The 19783-nt window shown below is 41.0% G+C and overlaps 1 protein-coding gene and 6 non-coding genes across 7 annotated transcripts; 5 read left to right on the forward strand and 2 right to left on the reverse strand.

The window, feature by feature from the left end:
- Nucleotides 1-1109: 1109 nt before the first annotated feature.
- LOC118877486 (U5 spliceosomal RNA) lies at nt 1110-1231 on the forward strand. The gene has a single exon (XR_005014342.3). It is a non-coding gene; the product is annotated as a U5 spliceosomal RNA (small nuclear RNA).
- Nucleotides 1232-1332: 101 nt separating this feature from the next.
- Cht7 (chitinase 7) lies at nt 1333-19685 on the reverse strand. The gene is made up of 8 exons (XM_036815584.3): nt 19414-19685; nt 8548-8629; nt 4808-5310; nt 3790-4746; nt 3617-3728; nt 2580-3550; nt 2251-2452; nt 1333-2185 (listed from the first exon to the last, which is right to left on the reverse strand). Exons 1-8 carry the CDS (start codon nt 19414-19416, stop codon nt 1980-1982), a joined length of 3036 nt encoding a protein of 1011 aa, XP_036671479.2. The 5' UTR covers nt 19417-19685; the 3' UTR covers nt 1333-1979.
- Nucleotides 6354-6425, forward strand: TRNAC-GCA (transfer RNA cysteine (anticodon GCA)). The gene has a single exon. It is a non-coding gene; the product is annotated as a tRNA-Cys (tRNA).
- On the forward strand, nt 6865-6936 carry TRNAC-GCA (transfer RNA cysteine (anticodon GCA)). Its single transcript has one exon. It is a non-coding gene; the product is annotated as a tRNA-Cys (tRNA).
- On the forward strand, nt 7111-7183 carry TRNAK-CUU (transfer RNA lysine (anticodon CUU)). The gene has a single exon. It is a non-coding gene; the product is annotated as a tRNA-Lys (tRNA).
- TRNAK-CUU (transfer RNA lysine (anticodon CUU)) lies at nt 7450-7522 on the reverse strand. The gene has a single exon. It is a non-coding gene; the product is annotated as a tRNA-Lys (tRNA).
- On the forward strand, nt 8401-8472 carry TRNAC-GCA (transfer RNA cysteine (anticodon GCA)). The gene has a single exon. It is a non-coding gene; the product is annotated as a tRNA-Cys (tRNA).
- Nucleotides 19686-19783: the final 98 nt, after the last annotated feature.

The following is a 19783-nucleotide window of genomic DNA, read 5'->3' on the forward strand; positions in this document are numbered from 1 at the left end:
AATGAAAGTCTGTCTCTAGTTGTAAAACTCCTGCCCGCTATATTCCATACCCAATCCAAAAGTCGCGTTGCGCCTGCGCGGCCGCATATCACCCAACCGAAAGTCGCAAGCCGATCGCAAAATCGGGCCTGAACGAGAGATCGAGGAATACTAAAAAGGCTTCAACTACTCCGCACCACCACCAAATCACATGAAATGGGAAAGCAAGGAACTTTTAAATACATATTAAGTACAATTTGATTTCGAGACTCTTGAAAACTGCATAATGATATCATTTTTTTGTTGCAACGAATGAACGATGAGCGAAAGTAACAAATCTAAAGGATCCAATTTTACAGAGTCCACTCATAATTCCTCTAAGCAAAAGTTTCCAATTTTGGCAATTCTATCCTAAGTGTTATACAAAAAGTAAGAAAAAAATATTCAAATCGGTAGAAGCTGTGGTTCGTTTACCAGTTTAGTGTGATTTATACTAATTTTGTACTTGTTGACAACTCGATTTAATCAGATCAAATGGTTTATGCAATTCAGTTTTACTCAAATTTTACAATATTTTTCTTGATTTTTTACACTTTTGTATTTTTTACCTCTCTTTCCGTTTGTCAAGATTAAAGCGTACTTTACTTTTAAATAAAAAACAAAATGTATAAAAACTTTTTGAGAAAACCAATAAAAAAATAATAAAATTTTTAAATCAAACGTGTGTTGATATTGTTATGTTTAAGGATGACTCTATTTGAGTTTACTCGGATAATTCCTTGTTATGGTTGCTACTGAAAATAGATTCTGGATGCAGTTAGCCAGTTCCAATCGCGTCGAAACACAATAAAATTAATTGAGTAATTTGATTCTTCAATATTTTGATCTTTCGATATGTAGGAAATGGGTAATATAAGAGGCATATATAATATAAGAGGGATGATGCTAAGCATACAAAAGAGGGCATGCGCACAGCACGTTTAAAAAAGCGCGCTCAAATTCATTCAAGGGAGGGTTCAGCACAAAAGAGAGCAACAGTTTTTCACGAAATATATCCGTCGGGTGTGCTTATAATTCCCAACCGGTTCAAGCAGTTTCAGCATGGAGTGGCTGATAAAAAGTTTGATTCGGCACTCTGGTTTCTCTTCAATTGTCGAATAAATCTTTCGCCTTTTACTAAAGATTTCCGTGGAGAGGAACACTCTAATGAGTCTAAAATAATTTTTAGTAGTGCCCTGTCGCAAGACTGGGGCCATTAGTAATAAATATGAACAAATAATTTTAAAAATATAGAGAGGAGTCTATGCTTCCCCTTCATTAATATGTTCTGTTAGCTAAAAACGTGAAACTCCGTTTTTGTTTATTGTTTTTAAGTGTTTTTTATTTTAACTACGTAATTACAACTCTATAATACAAATTTATTGTTAAAACTTGAAAATGTACAATTTTCTCTGTGCCTGTTTGTATTATTATTCAGATAGGGGGGCGTATATGAGATGAGGAGCTAGGGCAAAAGCAGCAGAAGCTTTGTGTGTTGTAGGGGAAAACTGTTTCGCTTGATTTTAGACAAAATTTCGATAGTGACTTGTTAGGCCGATTTCTGGTTGGTGTTGGTCTCTTATGATTATCACAGTTTGCTATACGGAAGTTTCGGGCATCTTCCATATAAACCTTTTTGTTACGAGTCATACGGAAATGCGAAAGTTAGTTTTGGGCCTGGCAGAAAGTAGTTCTGGTTTGTGGGTTCATTGTTCTCATCTTTGTTGTGGGTGCGAATTGGTAACTAAGACATAAAAACTACTTACAGCACTAGCTAGACCTATATTTAGTATACAAAAAATGTAGCCGAAATTTAGCAAGTTTTCGAGTATTTTTCGTAGTTAGTTTTGGGGGGAAAGGGGACGGCGGCAGCAAAAGAGTTTCGTGGCAGTTTCGCATTACAACTAAATCTAGGGCATCGATTTCATAATATTAACAAATCCATCCTAGAGATGGAGGTCTTAGGCGGGCGCCTCCGTGGGCGTGTGGCATCCCTCGACATTTTCGGGCCAATCGCAGACGTTCTCCTGGGGATTGAAGACCAGGTTGGCGGGACAGGGCATGTGGTGCTTCCTCTCGCCCTCGCACATGTAGTAGTGGGTGCAGTCGGCCCAATCCTTGTGGTAGCTGATGTGTCCGTCTTCCTCGGCGCAGGTCACGTCATGAGCTGAGTTGGTTGGGGTTTCGGGTGTTACTATATGATTCATTGGTTAATTCTAGCAAGCAACTTACGATCTTTGGTGGTGTAGGCTCCTCGTGGGCCGTGGGACTCATAGGGTCCATCGTATTCCAGCTCCACCTTGTAGTCCTTCAGCTCATCGCTCAGGGCGGTCAGCAGCGGGTACTTGCCACTGCCGCAGCGTCCGGAGAAGTCGTCCATGTCAATGGACCACACCATGATGCCTCCGAATCCCTGCTCCTTCAGCCATTCGGTCTGAAAATAAGGAAAAAGAGGTGAAAATTATAACAAAATTTAAAATGTCCATAAGACTACGAAAGGATAGGTATTATTTCTTATATTATTGTAGTACCAGTTCTTTCTTTAATAATTCCCAACTCACCTTGGTCTTGAGAGAACGCTCATCATCGAAGCCCACCCACTGGTTGCCACGGTAGGCGAAGGGCACCTGCTGCTCCGAGTCCCAGACGAGGGTGGTGTTGTCTGCCGCCAAGAAGGAGCAGACCTCGTAGTAGCTGAGGAAACCAGCCTCGTTGGTGAACTTGCCCGCCTTGCCACCGCCGGACGAGGGGGATCCAATATCGAATTGGGTGTCGTTGACCAGCTCGAAACTGCGTCCATAGGTGGGCATGCCGATGAGCAGCTTCTCCTTGGGAGCGCCCTGCTTCACCCACTCCCTGGCACTGTAGTCAACGGTCAGTTTCTTCTGGTAGCCAGTGGCCGATTCCAGGGCAAAGAGAGGCGAATTGTGGCCCACTGTGCGTTCCCACTGTCCGTGGAAGTCGTAGGTCATTACGTTAATAAAGTCCAGGTACTTGGAGATCTCAGGCACATCATAACCAGCGGCGATGGCCTCGAAAGAGGCGGGCACGGCGGCGGTGAGCAGGAGGCGTGGCAGTCCGGAAGACTTGGCCTCACCCTCGAAAGCCACTCGAAGCTCCTTCAGCAAACTGACATAGGCCACACGATCCTCGGCACCACGGGGATACTCCCAATCGACATCCAAACCATTGAATTTATAGTCGCGCAGGAAATCGATGGCCTCGTAGACAAACTGGTTCATACGGAACACATTAGAGGTGAGCTCTTTGAAGGGCGTGGAACCAAAGGCCCATCCGCCGATGGCCAGAAGGATCTGCAAATCGGGATTAGCATCACGCAGGGCAATTACACTCTCATAGTTCTCCGGATCATCATCGGTGGCCTCGGTCAGCTTGTAATCCTGCAGGGTGGCAAAGGCATAAACGATGTGGGTGCACAGCTTGGGATCAATGTTCTCCGGCTGGAATTTGCCTGCTCCAGGTCGCTTGGCCGACCAGCTGGTCAGGTAACAGAATACCTGGGCGGGACGAGCTGGAAGGATTTAAGGAAGAGCACTTAGAGTTTGATTTTGGAGCTTAGAACTTCTGGATAACTCACTATTCGTGTCGACAGCATGTGCTCCAGACTTGATGCGCTGCTTCTTTTGCGCCTGAGGCTTGCGCACCTTGTTGAGAACTTCATCCACAGAAATCTTAATTGGTTCGGGTTTCTGGAATATAAATTAAGTATTTTAATCTTGAATTTCCCTAGAAAACAAGAAGCAAACAAACCTCTTCAATATCCTCGAAAGTAGCAGCAATGGCCGTCCAGTTGACATCCTTGGCCTCCTTGCCTCGCGAGATGCCCAAGAGCTCCTCCCGCATGGCTCCAATCAGGGGGTACTTAACATTTCCACCGCACACCTCTCCCTTGAAGTCGTCCATGTCGATGGTCCAGACCATGGCACCTCCAAAGCCATTCGACTTGATCCAGTGCATCTTGTTTCTGATGGCGCGCTCATCATCGAATCCCACCCATTGATCTCCATCGACCAGATAGGGAACCTTCATCTCCTCATCCCAAACATAGACGGCGCCATTCAGCAGCATTTCGCAGATCTCGTAGTAGGCCAGGAAACCACTCTCCTTGGTGTAGACACCTTCGCGTCCGCCTCCCGAGGCGGGGGCATTGGGACCATGCTTATCCGTATTGGCCAGGGTAAACGATCTGCCGTAGGTGGGCATTCCAATGATCAGCTTCTCCTTGGGAGCACCCATCTTAACCCACAGACTGGCGGCATTGTCCACGGACAACTGTTTGCGCCACTCGGAATCGGTGGACGGGGCATAAAGTGGGGCATTGTGTCCCGTCTCACGCTCCCACTTTCCATGGAAATCGTAGGCCATCAGGTTGATGAAATCCAGATAACTGGCAATGGCAGGGACATCGTATCCACCACGGATATTGTCAGGACCCACGGGCACGGCGGCGGAGAGCAGGAGACGGGGTTTCTTCAGTTCCTGGGCCTCAGCCTCGAAGGCCTCACGCAGTTCCTTCAGCAGCAGGACGAAGTTCTTCTTGTCATCGGTACCCTTGGGGTATTCCCAATCCATGTCGAGACCATCGAAGCCGCGTTTGCGCAGGAAGGGAATGGCCGAGTAGACAAAGGTCTGGCGGGTGTATCGCGTGGCTGACATGTCCTTGAACTTCTGAGTACCAAACGACCAACCTCCAAGAGCAAGAAGGATCTAAAAGAATTATGGAAACATTAAGTAAATCATAGTATTCGAGAATTGCGATATAACCTACCTTCAGTTTGGGATTGGCCTTCTTCAAACCCATCATGCGTTCGTACAGTCCAGGCACATTATCCTTGGTCTCATCGTTGGACTCATAGGAGCTCAGCTTGTTCTTCTTAAGCCAGCCGAAGGCGAAGATAATGTGGGTGCAGAGATCGGCTGGAATATCCTCCGGAACGAACTTGCCAATCTTGACACGATACTGCGACCAGTTGGTGTAGTAGCAAACGATCTTTGGAGTGCCATCGTCCACCTTGGTCTTCTTGCCCTTCAGCGAGGATCCACTGGCCACCAGGGCAGTTGCTCCAACACCCGCCGCTGCTCCTCCAGCTGCTCCCAGTTTCGCCTTGGAACGGAGACGGGTTCGGCGAACACTGGTGGTGGTGGCGGAGGTGATCTGGTCAATGCGCTTCTCCGCCTCCGGAGCCTCAGTGGACTTCTTGGACTCCACTAGGTTGCTCCTCGACGAGCTGACCGATGTTGTGGGACGTCTCAGGCGCCGACGTGTCTTGGCTGAAGATTAAGAAATACCAAATATTAATTATTATTGGATTAATAGGATTATATAGAGTGCCTTTTGATTTACTAACTACTTTAAAACTGCAGTTTTATGCAAGGGACGTTATATCATATCATGTATGTATAATAGTTCTAATAAGTAATAATATCTGTGACTAGAGGTAAAAAATTCTAAATAAGAATCCTCTTTGATGAAGTAAAAAATAGATTTATCTAAAGTTTTAGTCTGCATTTACTATAAATGAATGAAAAGCGACGTGAAAATCCATCTGCTTAAACTGAAACCTTTGCCATCTTAAAGTTATTTATTGTTTAGCAGCCTCCCATCTGACTGAGAGTTTCGCCCACATTTGACCCACAAAGTGATCAACTTGACCTTGCCCAGATTCCACAATCCGCAGTGGATGCGGCGGCTTCACTGTACAGGCACAGGTAGCTGGCACCTGTCACACGACTGAACTCCCCATCAGCCGTCAGTGTGGCAATGGTAATGACGGGTTGTCGCAATCTCGATCTCAATCGCGAACGTAATGGCAATTGCGATGGATTGTCAACCACTTGCGATCGACGAGTGCCGATAATTTCAAATTAATGTATCTTCAGCTTGAATTCATCGACAGTCGTGACGTTGGGATTTACTAAGCTCTGTCTTAATAATTAAGATATCGAACGTAGATTACTCTTGTGTCTTTGCAAATAAACATACATTTATAATTATTAATGGAACGGCTGAATTGAGTCGCTGGCCCCCCACACCGGTTTCGTTTGTATTTCTCTGCTTAATTTCGCTAAATGAAGTGGTATTGCTGCATCAGAAATAACAATGCGAAATTATTGCTAAACCTGTTTAAATATTTCATTTAATGGCCGTATCTTTTGCATTTTTCCACTGCGCAAGCCCACACAAAACACAGTACACCTCATATTGACTTTGGTTGAAAAAGGGGGCGGGTGATTGTGGGGGTGGGCGGGGTCCGCCTGTGGATAATATTAGCTGGCGAGCGTCTAGTTGCTGTTTTGCTGCTCCAACATCATCTGGGGATATAGCTCAGTGGTAGAGCATTCGACTGCAGATCGAGAGGTCCCCGGTTCAAACCCGGGTGTCCCCTTGGTAAACTTTTTTGCCACCCAACTGGACTCGATGTTTTTTATTTTCCTAGTCCAGTTGTGTCCCTTACGTAGTACCTATTTGCGTTTCCGTTAAGAACAAGCCTAAAATAATTAATCAATAAATGGCCGATTTTTACTCTCAAGAAAAATAATTTAAGGTTACAGCCAATAATCTCTGAGACATTTATTTGATTGTTAAAATTGGCTGTTAATTATTCGTGGAAGAATTAAATAGTATGCTCTTGCTTAAAGGTTTATTAATGTATTTACGTAGGTTGTCTAATTAAAACAAAATTATAAAGCTAACAGAGCTACTCGTAGTACAAATTTTTCTGTTCTGAAGGGAGAGCAACTATTTTTGTCTTCGAACATGTTCGCTTGCAACCGCAACTGTAACTTCTGTGCTGAACTGTCACTTTAGCCACTCGCTGCCAACATGGGGATATAGCTCAGTGGTAGAGCATTCGACTGCAGATCGAGAGGTCCCCGGTTCAAACCCGGGTGTCCCCTTGTTTTTTGCTTTATTTTTCTTTTTTTTAAATTGACTTTTTAGTTTTTCTGTTCCCAAAGGAGTTTTTAAAAATGATCTGGCAGATGAAAATTGTTTTTTTTGATCCTGCCAAATTTAAAATATGAATGGTTCTTTCGAATGGTCTTGTTGACATTAGCCCATCGATCGTCACAGCCCGGCTAGCTCAGTCGGTAGAGCATGAGACTCTTAATCTCAGGGTCGTGGGTTCGAGCCCCACGTTGGGCGACATTTTTTTTCACGTTTTAAACTATGTTTTTTTAAACTGTTTAAATTAAACTAATCTAATTGGTGAGCAAGTGATATGAACAAAAAAAACATTTTTCCTTTTAACTACGAAAAGCAAGGAGGCCTGAGATGCGATCTCATCAATTTGCCCATTTAATGCTAGCATTGTAAAAGTATGTTAATGTTTAATCTTTAAGCTTTAAAGTTTAAACGTATATTAATTTAAAATTAATTAGAAGGAACAGAAAATAACAAAAAAAAGATTTCGCCCAACGTGGGGCTCGAACCCACGACCCTGAGATTAAGAGTCTCATGCTCTACCGACTGAGCTAGCCGGGCTGTGTGGAAGCGATCGACGAAATTGGGGGCAGGATGTTTAGAACCTTTCTGATATCGATCGCCGATCGAATTGTACAATTTGTACAAATTCTGTAGAGTATTTATATTCCCGATCAGGATCAATAGTTGGGTCAATTTAGAAATGTCCGTTTGTCCATATAAATGCTCAGATCTCGGGAAATATAAGAGTCATTTTTTTCAGACGAGTGCCACGAATTAAAAAATTCTTCGACGTTCAAAATTTAGGTACTAGAAATAAAATGATAGAATATCGATGAACAGAGTTACGGGTATGAGATACTCAAGGCACTCGACTATAGCGTTCCTTCTTGATAAAAATAATTTTTTAATAAACTTAAAAATTGTTCAGAAAATTTAATAATAAATATTCCTTTTGTTTATTTTGTAAAATTGTTACATATTTATGCACAGGTACCTTTAACCTTTACATTGCCTAAGCTGACAAGTTTTCTTCAATTTATTATTTTTTACTAATTAACCTTTTAAGCAAGTTGTCTGAAGTGCAATATATTGACTTCTGTTTTGTCAAAACCATTAATTTTCTTTAATTAACTCTCCTAATTAGGTTTTGATGTTGTCTTGATGGGATTGGCAGCCACGCCCTTCTGCCTTTCTATTAATTAACTTGTTGTGTTAAGCAACAAGCAATAGTTAAACTGGTTGCTGGGTGATAGTGATGCAGATAAAGGCAATCACAGAAAAATGGTAGCAACAAAGGCATAGAAAACAACTATTGTTTATCAATTTCCGTCCAAAAGCGGAAAGCTAAAAATAGTCACAGACCGCCCCGCCCACACATCAAGATTGAGGAGTAAACTTTTTGATTTCTTGGGTAAATTCTCGCTCTTTACATAAGTGGGGATATAGCTCAGTGGTAGAGCATTCGACTGCAGATCGAGAGGTCCCCGGTTCAAACCCGGGTGTCCCCTTGTTTTTTGCCTTTTTTCCTTTCTTCCAATTAGTTGTTTTCATGTCGTATTTTCTTTTATTTTATTTTTACTTACTCTGTGCACTGTCTGTGGAGGGCGAGAGCAAGACAATCAGCAGGCATATCACAAATGCGATTCGCAGCAACCGCGGTGGAAACTGTGGAGGAGAAACAGAAACAAGGGTCAATTAATCACGGGCTTATGCTTTGATGTACGATTAATAATCTGTGATTTATATGGGGGGGCACGTCGACTTTCGGCAAATTACGTGGCACTTGTTGCCTCCCCAATTGAGCCAAAAAAAATAAATGAAGGTCTCCAGGTGACAGACAGAGGTCACTCGGACTCGCATCGGATAGCCCTTTGGCGCCCACACGAGTCACAAGCGGACGAACACGTCTTGACATTGACCCACTTCCACGATCGGCCGACCTGCTTTGCTTCAAAATAAAAAAATATAAACAATGGGCCCAAAGTTTTTGACTCGATTGCCCGGCCAACTAATTAACAATTAACCCGCTGCTCATAATTATTCACAACGACTGTCACAACCGTCCATTGTTCGGATGAGACAGTTTGTCTCATAAAACTGTTAAAACTTGTCTGACATCTTCGCCGGCACTTCGCAGACTTATTAGCCGTTTTGAAGAGTCACTCGACTTTGAAAGTAAGTTCGACCTCCAGCCGATGCCATTCCCCATTCACAAGGGCCAACCGAAGTGATGGGAAAAAGGTGAATTCAGGTGGGGCACTTCACTTTCTGGGACACCTGATTAAACTTTGTATTGCAATTTAGTTGAGATATGTTTCTGTGACAGCCCTGATAAAGTAGAGACAAAATATTTTGAATAATGGGAGGATGAAGCAGGGTCCAGTCATCATATGGTATTTTTTATGCATTTTGTATATGAGTAACAGAGTGTAAAGCCAAGGAAATAACAAAAAGAATTATAGTTATGGCATAATCTTCAAGTACTTATGTCAGAAGAGAATTATTTCCAATAGTAGCTATAGAATAGCCAATAGAATAAGAGTTAAGTCAGAAAAAATCTTTATGTACTTATGTCAAAACAGAATTATTTCCAAGAATAAGCTGTAAAGCTTCAAGAAAAATAGCTAATTTAATTAGAATTCAGACAGAAACCTGCTTTAATCACTTGTCAACAATTAATACATTTTGTTTTATGTCTATATATAATATATATATATTAATTTGAATATTTAGCAAAACAAGCTTTGATCTTAACCGACCATTGACAAAACTATGAACCTTTCACCTTGCCTAAGTTGTTTGCAAATATATTGGGTAAACACACTCAATTCTTATCCATTTGCCGGGTTCTTTGGGTCATTACCGATTTTCATTGCCTGTTTAGGCATTCAGGGGGCATCTCCATTAAGAACACCTTACACAACGCTGGGTTATGCAAATCGCCTCAGGGCCACAAACAGTTAGCCGTAATGGAACTGTAGAACTGTAGAAATGGAGAAATGGCCCAAATTGGCACAATCGTGAGTCGATTGCTAACGGTCGGGGCTTACAGTTAGAAAGCTTTTGGGTATTCTCCGGAGAAATGCTCAAGGTCGTGTCACTAACTTGGCTAATTTATGAACGTCCCCCGCCATTAGTCCGCCCATTAATCTCCTTAGAACGAAGATCTCTCCAATCTGAGATGGGACGCAGTCGATTCGGAGTCGTAAAAGTGAAACTGGTTTGGGCTTATTTTCGGCTATTTATTTAAATGTTTTAGCCGTCCGCAAACGATGCATAAATTATTTGATCCCAAAGCAGCACACCAGCACGCAAAAGGTTCCTTATCGCGTGTGGCCAGTTAGCCAGTTAGTCAGTTATTCAGCCCCATAGCCATAAAGCCGAACTGGTCTGGACCAACTGGTTTGCTCTCGCTTTGGATCTGGGCATCTTTGGCTCGGGGAACTCAAAATCTCGGAGTCTCTGAAACTGGGCGCGGAAATAAACGGAATGACCGTAAAGAGAAACCGGGCCTCTGCCTCTCAAATGCCTTTCATTTTCCTTGTGCGAAAGCGAAAATCACCAGAACCGAAAGTCTCTTTATCTGCCCAAGAAACTTGTGCACTTATATAGCGTTCAAATTTAGCAAATCATCTTTCAATTGCATTCTTGCGTAAAATGTGTTGTACATATTTTGCTGGCATGTCCATTTTGGGGCGAATGTCCAAGTCGCATTGCAATGTTTTCTACAAATGTCCATTGTGTTTGTGTTTGGCTGTGTGGCGGTATCATTAGCTGGTGTCCATGTTGACTAACGGCTCGCTGGAGCAAAGCCAAGTCGCCGTAGCTCGACACTGATCGAAACTGAGTGTTTTTAGCCGCATAATGAGCAGCCTTTATTTCCAGATCAAATTTGCTTTGAATAACACAGAAATTTCCAGAGATTCGATGGTCAGTCGGTTTGAAAATGGCCTGGAAAATTCCTCAGCATTGAGGCTTTTCTAGAAGTCTCTAGCAATAACACGTTTCTTGATATGCAAAAGCAGTCTTTATAATTGATACAAATAAATGAGTTACTATGTTCTAGGTATTTCGATTTTTCGTTGAAAGAGATGGTATGTTATTCTAGCAAATTGGTTTTGTTTTACATCTAATGTTATATTTAAATACCTTCTAGATACTTTGGGAGTTATAACTCATTATAAAAATTTTAAAATTAAAGGTAAATTTTTCTGTGTAACTGGTGATTGCTTTTCTTTCTTGGCTTTAAAGAGCCGCCAAGTCTTTGGTTTCAGTTTGGGCCGTGAGTGCGTTTGTTGTTGTTTGTTGGCCTGAAAGCCGCGCCAAAGTCTGCGCCTGTGGTTACGACAGCACCAAATAAAAGTCAATAAATAATAGAAAGAGAGAGGGGTGGACCGGTGGATAGGGGGATGGGGGTGGCCACAGGTAAAGACAAGCCAACTGCATTCCAGCAGCACGATTGGATTTGTTCAATTGTCTTGCGCAAAAACAGAAACAGCAAGTCCAAATGGAAAAGTAGAGAAAATTGCAATTGACTTAATGGCTTTCGATACGAGGCGTTAGGCACCCAGGGGTGTTAAAAACTAATCGATTTAATCGAATTAAACGTTTTCTAATTATCGATAAATCGGATTTTACTCTCGTATTTTTAAAAGTAACCTCTTCTCATAATTTTCTCATTCTATAGATTTTGTATTTCCAATTTAAATCAATGTTCTTGCTTAATTTAATTTATTTAAAACTTATTGGTTGCTGTTTTCGAAAACGGTTTTAAATCTTTAATTTCAGAAAAAACTAAAAATGTAAAGGAGTGGCATATTTTTTAAGGCAAGGAATTGTCCCTTATCTACTATATTATATCAAATTCATTCTAGTTTTAGTAAGTTTTTAAGCAAACTATCGATCCCCAAAATTCAGTTACTTCCAGGGTATCTAAAAATATGATCCGCTTGGCGATTGTGGATTTCACTCGCACGAAAGCTGAAAAGCGCAAAAATCGCAATTCATTTGCTTACATTTTGTGGCTTTTGTTGCCGTTTGCCGAATGCTCGTGTCCGCTCAATAATTTCAACGGGCGAGACAAATTGCGCAAATACTGCATTAATCATGCGCCACGGAGGCTGCAACATCTTCCGTTCGCGTTCGTCGCTTAAGTCTTTCGTTTGGGGCCATCGAAATGGAAATGGAAATGTAAATGGAAATGGCAATGCAGTTGGCGCTCGTTTGAAGTGCGATTTATTTAAATGCGGTCTCGGCTTTCGACCATTTACCACTTTAGCGGCTGTCGAATCGATGTTGTCTGGCCGTTTGTTTGCGGCTCTGTCGCGCCTGCTATATTTAATTAAATGTTGAACGCCTTTTTGCTTGACCGAAATTAAGCTCAAGGTGAGGCGCAACGCAGCGCGGCCAAAGCAGCGAAAATAACATCGAAATAAAATAAAAGTACAGTGAAAATTGAAGAAAACCAGCGACACGCGTCATTTCGATGTGTGGGTATTACTGTGCACATACGAGTATATATTTTTTTAAGCCATAAGTCATAACTTGGCTTGGGCAATATTTTGGCTTTGATTTTGCGGCTAACTATTTTGTTTCGACTCTCGAACCAGTTGCGTATGTACGTCACACAATTAAGCCAAGTCGTGAGCACCTCTCCTGACCAGACGACCTTGCGCAATCTGGCCAAAAAGCTGGGCAAACGAGTCCAGAGCGGAAAACGCGGGACTGGAACTGGAGATCAAGAGAGCCTGAGTCAGCTTTCAGCAGTACTTGGACTTAAGCCGAAACTGGTTCACGGATCGATTAGAATAATGGCTGAGCTTTGGCAATTAGTTGGGCCCGGCCAGGGCGGCAATACTATATGCGATCACAGACTTGCGACTCCAATTACCACTTCTGGGTGCGCCAGAGTTCGCCAGTCTTCTGGCCTGCCGGTTCTCCTGGTCGGGCAATTACTTCCTGTTGCAGCATAACCCTGAACCGGCCATTGACGCCCCAGGAAAACGAGTTGGGCCAGCAGACTCCAACGGCTTTATGATATGTGTGCTAAGACTTACAGACGTTTCTAGGGCTTCTTACACTGAGAAAATGGCTGGGAATGTTCTTAGTACCACCGATGTTTATTAAAAAATTTTTATTAAAAGGTATTGTTGATAGTATGATGATATTGGTTCATATTGGTATAATGATAAATACACAAAGTGGCTATCATGTTTTTAACTTGCTCCCTAAATATTTTGTAATTTCTTTATTTTATTTAACATCCAATTTTAGGTTACTAATTTTTTGAGTTAATCATGGATATCTTTAGTTATTAAATTTGGATTTAGTGTGGGTTGCTATAGAAATCTTTATTGGTTTCAAATTTTATCTTGAATTAGGGATGTTATGCCATCTCAATTCTTTATTATTTTAGTAGATTTATTTTTTGGTTGTTAATAGAACCATAATAGCTTTTAAGATTAAATTTCTATTTAGTCTGGCATCTTGGAAAATCATATCTCATATCATATCATCTTAAGTTCATTTTTTTAGACTTTAAGAAAGGATTTTATGGTGTGGTTAATTCCTTGGGCACTCCTCCCCCTGAATTGTTACCTATTCCTGCTTCAGATCAATCCAGCCTTTAAAGAGCTTCATCTTTTAATGGATTGAGCAACATGTCTGGGTTTTTTGACGCACCCACTGAGTTATGGAACTGCATTTTGGTTTTGGTTGGCTTTTAATGTCCCAAACGTGAGGCCCATAAAATGCCAGCCAGCTGTTGATGCCTTTTGCTGCTGACTCACTATCAGTAACAGAAAAAAGGCTGGAAAAAAACCACATACAAGTGGCAACAGAGCGAACGAGAACATATAACCATTATTCTTGCGGCTGCAATGCCAGATTTCAACAGTTGAGTGCGCACCACTTCCGTTCCAGTGCCGCCAGATCAAGCATTTCCTACAAGCCGCGATCTTGTTCATAATGTCAATAAAATTTATGTCCGTTTGTTTGTTTGTCTTGCTTTTGGCTCACTTTTTTTTTCTTTTTTTTTTGTCTGGCCTCGCCAAGAATTTGCCATTTGTCTTGGCTTTTTGTCAGCCTTCTGGGTTTTGTGATATATTTTTCGGTCGGTTTACGCTGGCGAAACCAAAGCTAACGGCCTGGAAAATGCTCGACTGTGTGTCTCTCGAAATAGTGGGTAAAATTCACATTTTCACTTGCACTTTCTGGGGGAGTGTTTTTCAGTTTTTCATTTATTTTACAGCCAACCCAGCGGCAATAAGGAACTGACTGTGCGGACATTATGTCATCGCCATCAGCAAGTGCAACATGAGGAGAAGCGCCAGCAGCCGCCTCCTTACGTAAGCCCATATGCGCTTTTATTAATAAACAAAGCGTCCCAAAGCAACAACAACCAGAAATCATAGGGAAACGAGCAGAGGCGGTGAAATTCGTATTATTATTAGCAAGTTAATGTGGGGTTTGCATCTCCGGAGGCCAGAAAGCCAACAAGCCAACAAACCAAAAAAGCAGGTGGCATTGTGCTCAACTTTAACCTTTTCGGAGTTTTTAGAAACGGAGATGCGACTGCAAACCCGTTTGGCTTATACAGTTTATAAACACATATTCAAATTAAAAGATGCCCGATTGCCTCGAGGCTGGGCCAGTTTGATGACGGCCCCCGTCCAATGTTTATGGCCTAGACCATAAAACGGTTTTAATTTAACCAATTTTATTGGACTTGTCTGTGTCTGGCCTGATGACGGATTAATTTATTGCCAAATGGCAACGAGATGTATCTTTTAATAATTGTCTTGACCAGCGGAAGGGCCACAAATTACAATTTTCGCCCAATTAGTTGCAATTATGAGCGGTTGTGCAACCAATCGAATCGCACGGAGATCAGTCTATAGCCAACGATAGTGATTTGACATTTCGCTTATGTCGCTGTCCGATTTCGCTGTGGATTTAGATACATAGATACTACGCCTTTTATATAATGACAGTGCCAGCGAACCAGTTTGCTTTGGCTTTTGGTTTTCGGTTTGTCACCTCCGCCGTCTGACAAATGATTGATACACACACGCGTGTATCGCAGATCCCTAAGCATATGTATGTGGATTTGGCCCGAGCATAATTAACATTTGTTTGTCCGCGACTGTCGGCTTGGCATTGGGTGCGGGGCAATTAAGATGGATCTCGTACCGCGCCGTTGGCCATTTAACAAACAAAAGCGCGGTGGCTTTTTGTCGCACTTCCTGTTAAGACCCTAAAACTGAAACTTGCACTGGGCGCCAAGTTCGTTGCCACAGTCTTTTGATTTGCTGCCAGTTCGGGCAGTGAAAAAAAAGAGGTGATCATTTTCGACTAGTTGTTAATAGGAGTTAATAGGGGTTTATAACATTTGGCAAGACCACAAAAATAAAACTTGTACGAGTACTGAGTGCCAAGTTCGTTGCCTCAGTCTTTTGATTTTCTAGTTCACAACATTTAACATTGGAGATCGTTTTTAAGCTAGCATGAAATTTATGTAATTGAATTTTTTAACAAAAAAGGTTCTAGTTATCACAAATCAGTTAAAAATATGTACTTTTATTTGATTTTTAATTTTAGTAAATGTCGCATTGAATTATAATTTTTTTTATAGGAGTTGCTATGGTTGCTGTAATCTAATACAATTTTCCTGAAACATTATTTCTTAAAATATTATAAAATAAAATATAATATAATTTATTTTGTAATGGCTTTACATATATATTTTTCCCTGTGCAATGACTTGTTAAATTACTCTCACTCCTATCGCCATCAGCTGGTTGACTGTTTGTCTATCTGTCCGTCTGTCCGTCTGTCTGGCTGACTGACTGTCTCAACGAGGAGTTCAATAACCATTTGATGCGTTTCGATTTCAGCCAAACTGTGTACACAAATCAGCATAAAAGTGAGCGAGAGGCTGCAAACTCGATTTGCGTCTTGTGAGCTGTGTTTTTCTCTCTATATGCATATAGTGAATAGTATTTTCCATTCAGCCCACACTCCCGCGATGCAAAACCAAAACCAAAACCCAAGCCCAGTTGCAGCTGCTTGTCAGGGCTAGGCTAGAAGCAAAAAGTGATTGCCAAGAAGCCGACAGCCAAGAATCGAGAACGCCGTGTTGCCAGGCACTTTTGGCCAAGCTAAAAGCTAAAGCCAAGTGCTTATTGGCCTGGCCTGGCCTGCAATTATGCCCCAGCTACTTGATGCTGTTTTGAGCCGAGTCGTGGCTGAGTTGTGAGTGCCTGGCATTTTGCTGCACATTATATTCACATTTCACAGAAATATCACAGATTGCTTCATACTAAACTTCAGTTTCATTGTCTGGCTTAACAATAAAACATTTGAATGTCTTTAAATTATGTATAGTTTAGCTAAAAGTGCTATAAAAATGATTTTATCGCTTCAAAAGTCACAGCTTCAGGGACGAGTAATAAAATGGCAGAACTTGGTAGGAAAATTATTGTATTTATGAGATAAAAATTATGTTTTGAAGGCATTTATATCTTATTTATTGCTTTAGCCCATAAAATTAAAAAAAAAACATTTATAGACAACAATTTAGTTATGGAAAAAGCATTTCATACATGTGCCTCTACTAATTTTCCTTTTATCTTTCAATTTTTTTCCAGGAAAATGCATATTTTTGTTACCCAATTTGCCTACTTATATCTTCTTCTATTTGTACACGCTAATTGCGCGATCGGTTACCAAATCTGGCAAGGCAGGACCCTCGTAATCGCTGGCTGACATTCGCATTACGTATACGCCCAGTCGGACCGCATTAGTAACTTCCGTCACAATAATAAAAATAAAAAAATAATACGACAAGAGCATAGAGTAAAATGCGTTGCTTGTTTTCTGTAAGGGAGAAAGTCTGTCACTCTGCAATTATACGGTCCGCCCCTCCCCCTTTTTGTATTTATTTTTCTTTTGGGGTTTTTCGAATGTAAACACGACGAGCTTGCCGTCGTCTTGCCATTTCAATGGTTTGTTTTGCAAACAAAATTCTCTGCAAGTGTTTTCATTCAATTGTCAGCGCCGGCAGAGGCATTTCAAATGAAAGTGAGAGTTTCAGATACATTCACAGCTGCAGATACATGTCGAGATGTAGATACGACGGAAGCCAGCAGATACATTTCCAAAGTACTGCACATGTCAGTCACGGTTGTCAATAGCGCGTGTCAAGTCGGTGGGCGTGGCCAAAAAAAAAAGGGGCGGCGGTAAAGAGAGTTATTAATCAACGCCAAAATGCCGCGAAAGTGCACAGGGGCAATGAAAACTTTGGCCCGACTGGCAATTAACATTTCTCAGTTTTCTTTTTCAAAGTGATTATATTATGACCTGCTCCACATTACATAAATATTTTGTTAATTAGTGTATACGGCTCTAAAAACTGGTAAAAATTCGTAAGTTTTTATAAAAAAAACGTACCATAAAATAAAAATTATATTACATTTAGAAAGCCTTTTTGAAAAATTGTGTTATTATTCTTAGTAAGAAGTATGTGTTTTTAACATATTACCTTTTTAACCTTTTAGGTTTTTTCTTTTTTCTTTAATAGGTTATTTTCCATGGGGAAACATTTATTAGCACATAGAGTATACATTTTCAAAGCTAATAACTAATGCAAAAAACTGCGCCGGAGACAATGAAAACAATTAACATTTCTTATTGTTTTTCGTTTTCATTTTCGAAATGCCCAAATTTCGACCTGCTCCACATTATACGCTCGTTCACAGAGATATATTTATAATGGAGTATATATGCCCGATCGACTGGGTTGCATTGTGCGGCTAGCGAAAGACCATAAAATAAAATGTTTAATTTATAAAGCAGGCAGAGTTCGCATTTGATTTGGACTCTTTGATTGCCTTTGCTTTTCCACTGTTTTCGAGAGACTCCAACTCCGTCGTTTCGACTTGGACTCCGGCTCGAACCTAATTTTTGCGGGTTTTTCATTTTCGAGACCAGTTTATTTTTTTATTTTTTTTTTTCGCTTTGCCAACTATTTGCCAATCGACAACGGCGAGTTATAGGTATTTTTTTAAACTTTTTTTCTTGCTCGGTTTGTCTTGTTGTTTTCCTTTGCAAATATTAATTGTTGTAAAACAAAACTAGTTATTGTTATTGCTATTGTTGTGCGCCTGTGCAACTTTTACTTGCTGCCTTTGCCGCTGATTTTGCTGCCAAATTGAGGCGTGCCGCCTGCTGCGGCCATAATGGAAATCTTTCGGCTAGCTGGCTTTTCGTTTTTCGCTTTTCGCCTCAAGCGGCCGAGGAAGTAAAAGCCGTTGCCAATTGGCCAATTGAAGACTGCGAGACTACGGGCATTTTCCCCCCTTTTTTTTGTTTTAGATGGTCTTTCAGCTATGAAAGCGAAACTGAAACCCCCTGCCAACCTCTGGCACATACTCATTTTATATTATTCATTGTCTTTGACAAGTTCGCCTTCAACTTCGGTCGGTCAGTAGCGGTACAGAACCCGTTGTCGTTGTTGTTGCCTCTGCCATTCACGTTGTTGCCTTTTCTCACACTCAGCCATTCCGCGATAAAGTCTTACACGGGAAAAGAATTTTGAACATATTTTCCGATCGACGAAAACCATGTTTTCTTTATAGGTGAGATCAAAGACTATAAAATATAGTAGTCTATATAATATTTTGTTAGATCAATATTGCACAGAATGCATTACCAAAGATTTGCTTAAAGCAAAAAGGTATAAACTTAAACAAAATTCTAACATTTGTTTGAAATAAAATGTTTAGTTATCCAATATTTTTAAATTTTTAGTAGAAAATTCTATACAAAAAAAATACTATATGAAGTCATAATAGTAACCAAATTTTTTATAAGTAGGATAATTGAGCAAAGCATTTTCTGGAATATATAGTGAAATAAAATGACTTTATAGAATTTATTAATGTATAAACATCTATCTATAGAAAGATTTTTTTCTGAATAAGTGAAAAAATTGTTTTGTAAGAAATCAAAATCAGCCTATTTCGAGAATTACTTTTATTAAGAGTGTGCTTAATATTTTTAATTTTTCCATTTACTCTTTGTTTAAGAAATTGTACATGATTTACAAAAAAACACTTTTTAGAAATAGCCATTTCTAATTTAAGATTGCCTTTTTTACTTTAGTTTCAAAAACCATTTCCAATTTTTTTCCACCATTTTTCTATGACAAACCATTTTTATCTAGCCTGAAGTACTATTTTTTCCCGTGCAGTCTTGGTTTACGTTTACGTTCTCCAAGCTGCCATGGAGTTTCTGCTGCTTAACATTCATTTTTCCGTTGCGTCAACGGACTTTCAATATTCTTTGGCATGCTTTTTGTTCTGACAGTGGGGTTGTGTGTTGGGGTCCGTTGTGGATATGATAATTTCCATAGCCATAGCTACATGCCTCTGACACACATTTGCACTCACCATTTTTAAAAAAGCTCGACTCCGCGCCGCGTATCCACAAGCTATAAAATCGATTCTCCTTGAGCTGGCAGTGGGTATTAGATTGGATTGATCTGGTTCGATTCGATTGCTATTTAGGTGTGTGTTGGGTGGTTCGAGACACTGCAAATTGTCGTGGCTAACCGCACATATTCTGCCACTAGTCACTAGTCACTTTCAAAAATCCTGGCCCCCAATAAGGCGAAGTGGACCGCTTGTCGCTTCGAACTCGCACGTTGGACTGAAAAACTGAAACTGATTCGAGCGCTGCCACCGCCAGCTGCCAAGACAAGGCGACGACAACAACGGCCAGGGCAGAGACGCCGCCGTCGACACTCGGAGAAAATGTGGG

Source organism: Drosophila suzukii, chromosome 3, assembly GCF_043229965.1.
Source record: "Drosophila suzukii chromosome 3, CBGP_Dsuzu_IsoJpt1.0, whole genome shotgun sequence".
NCBI lineage: Eukaryota > Metazoa > Arthropoda > Insecta > Diptera > Drosophilidae > Drosophila > Drosophila suzukii.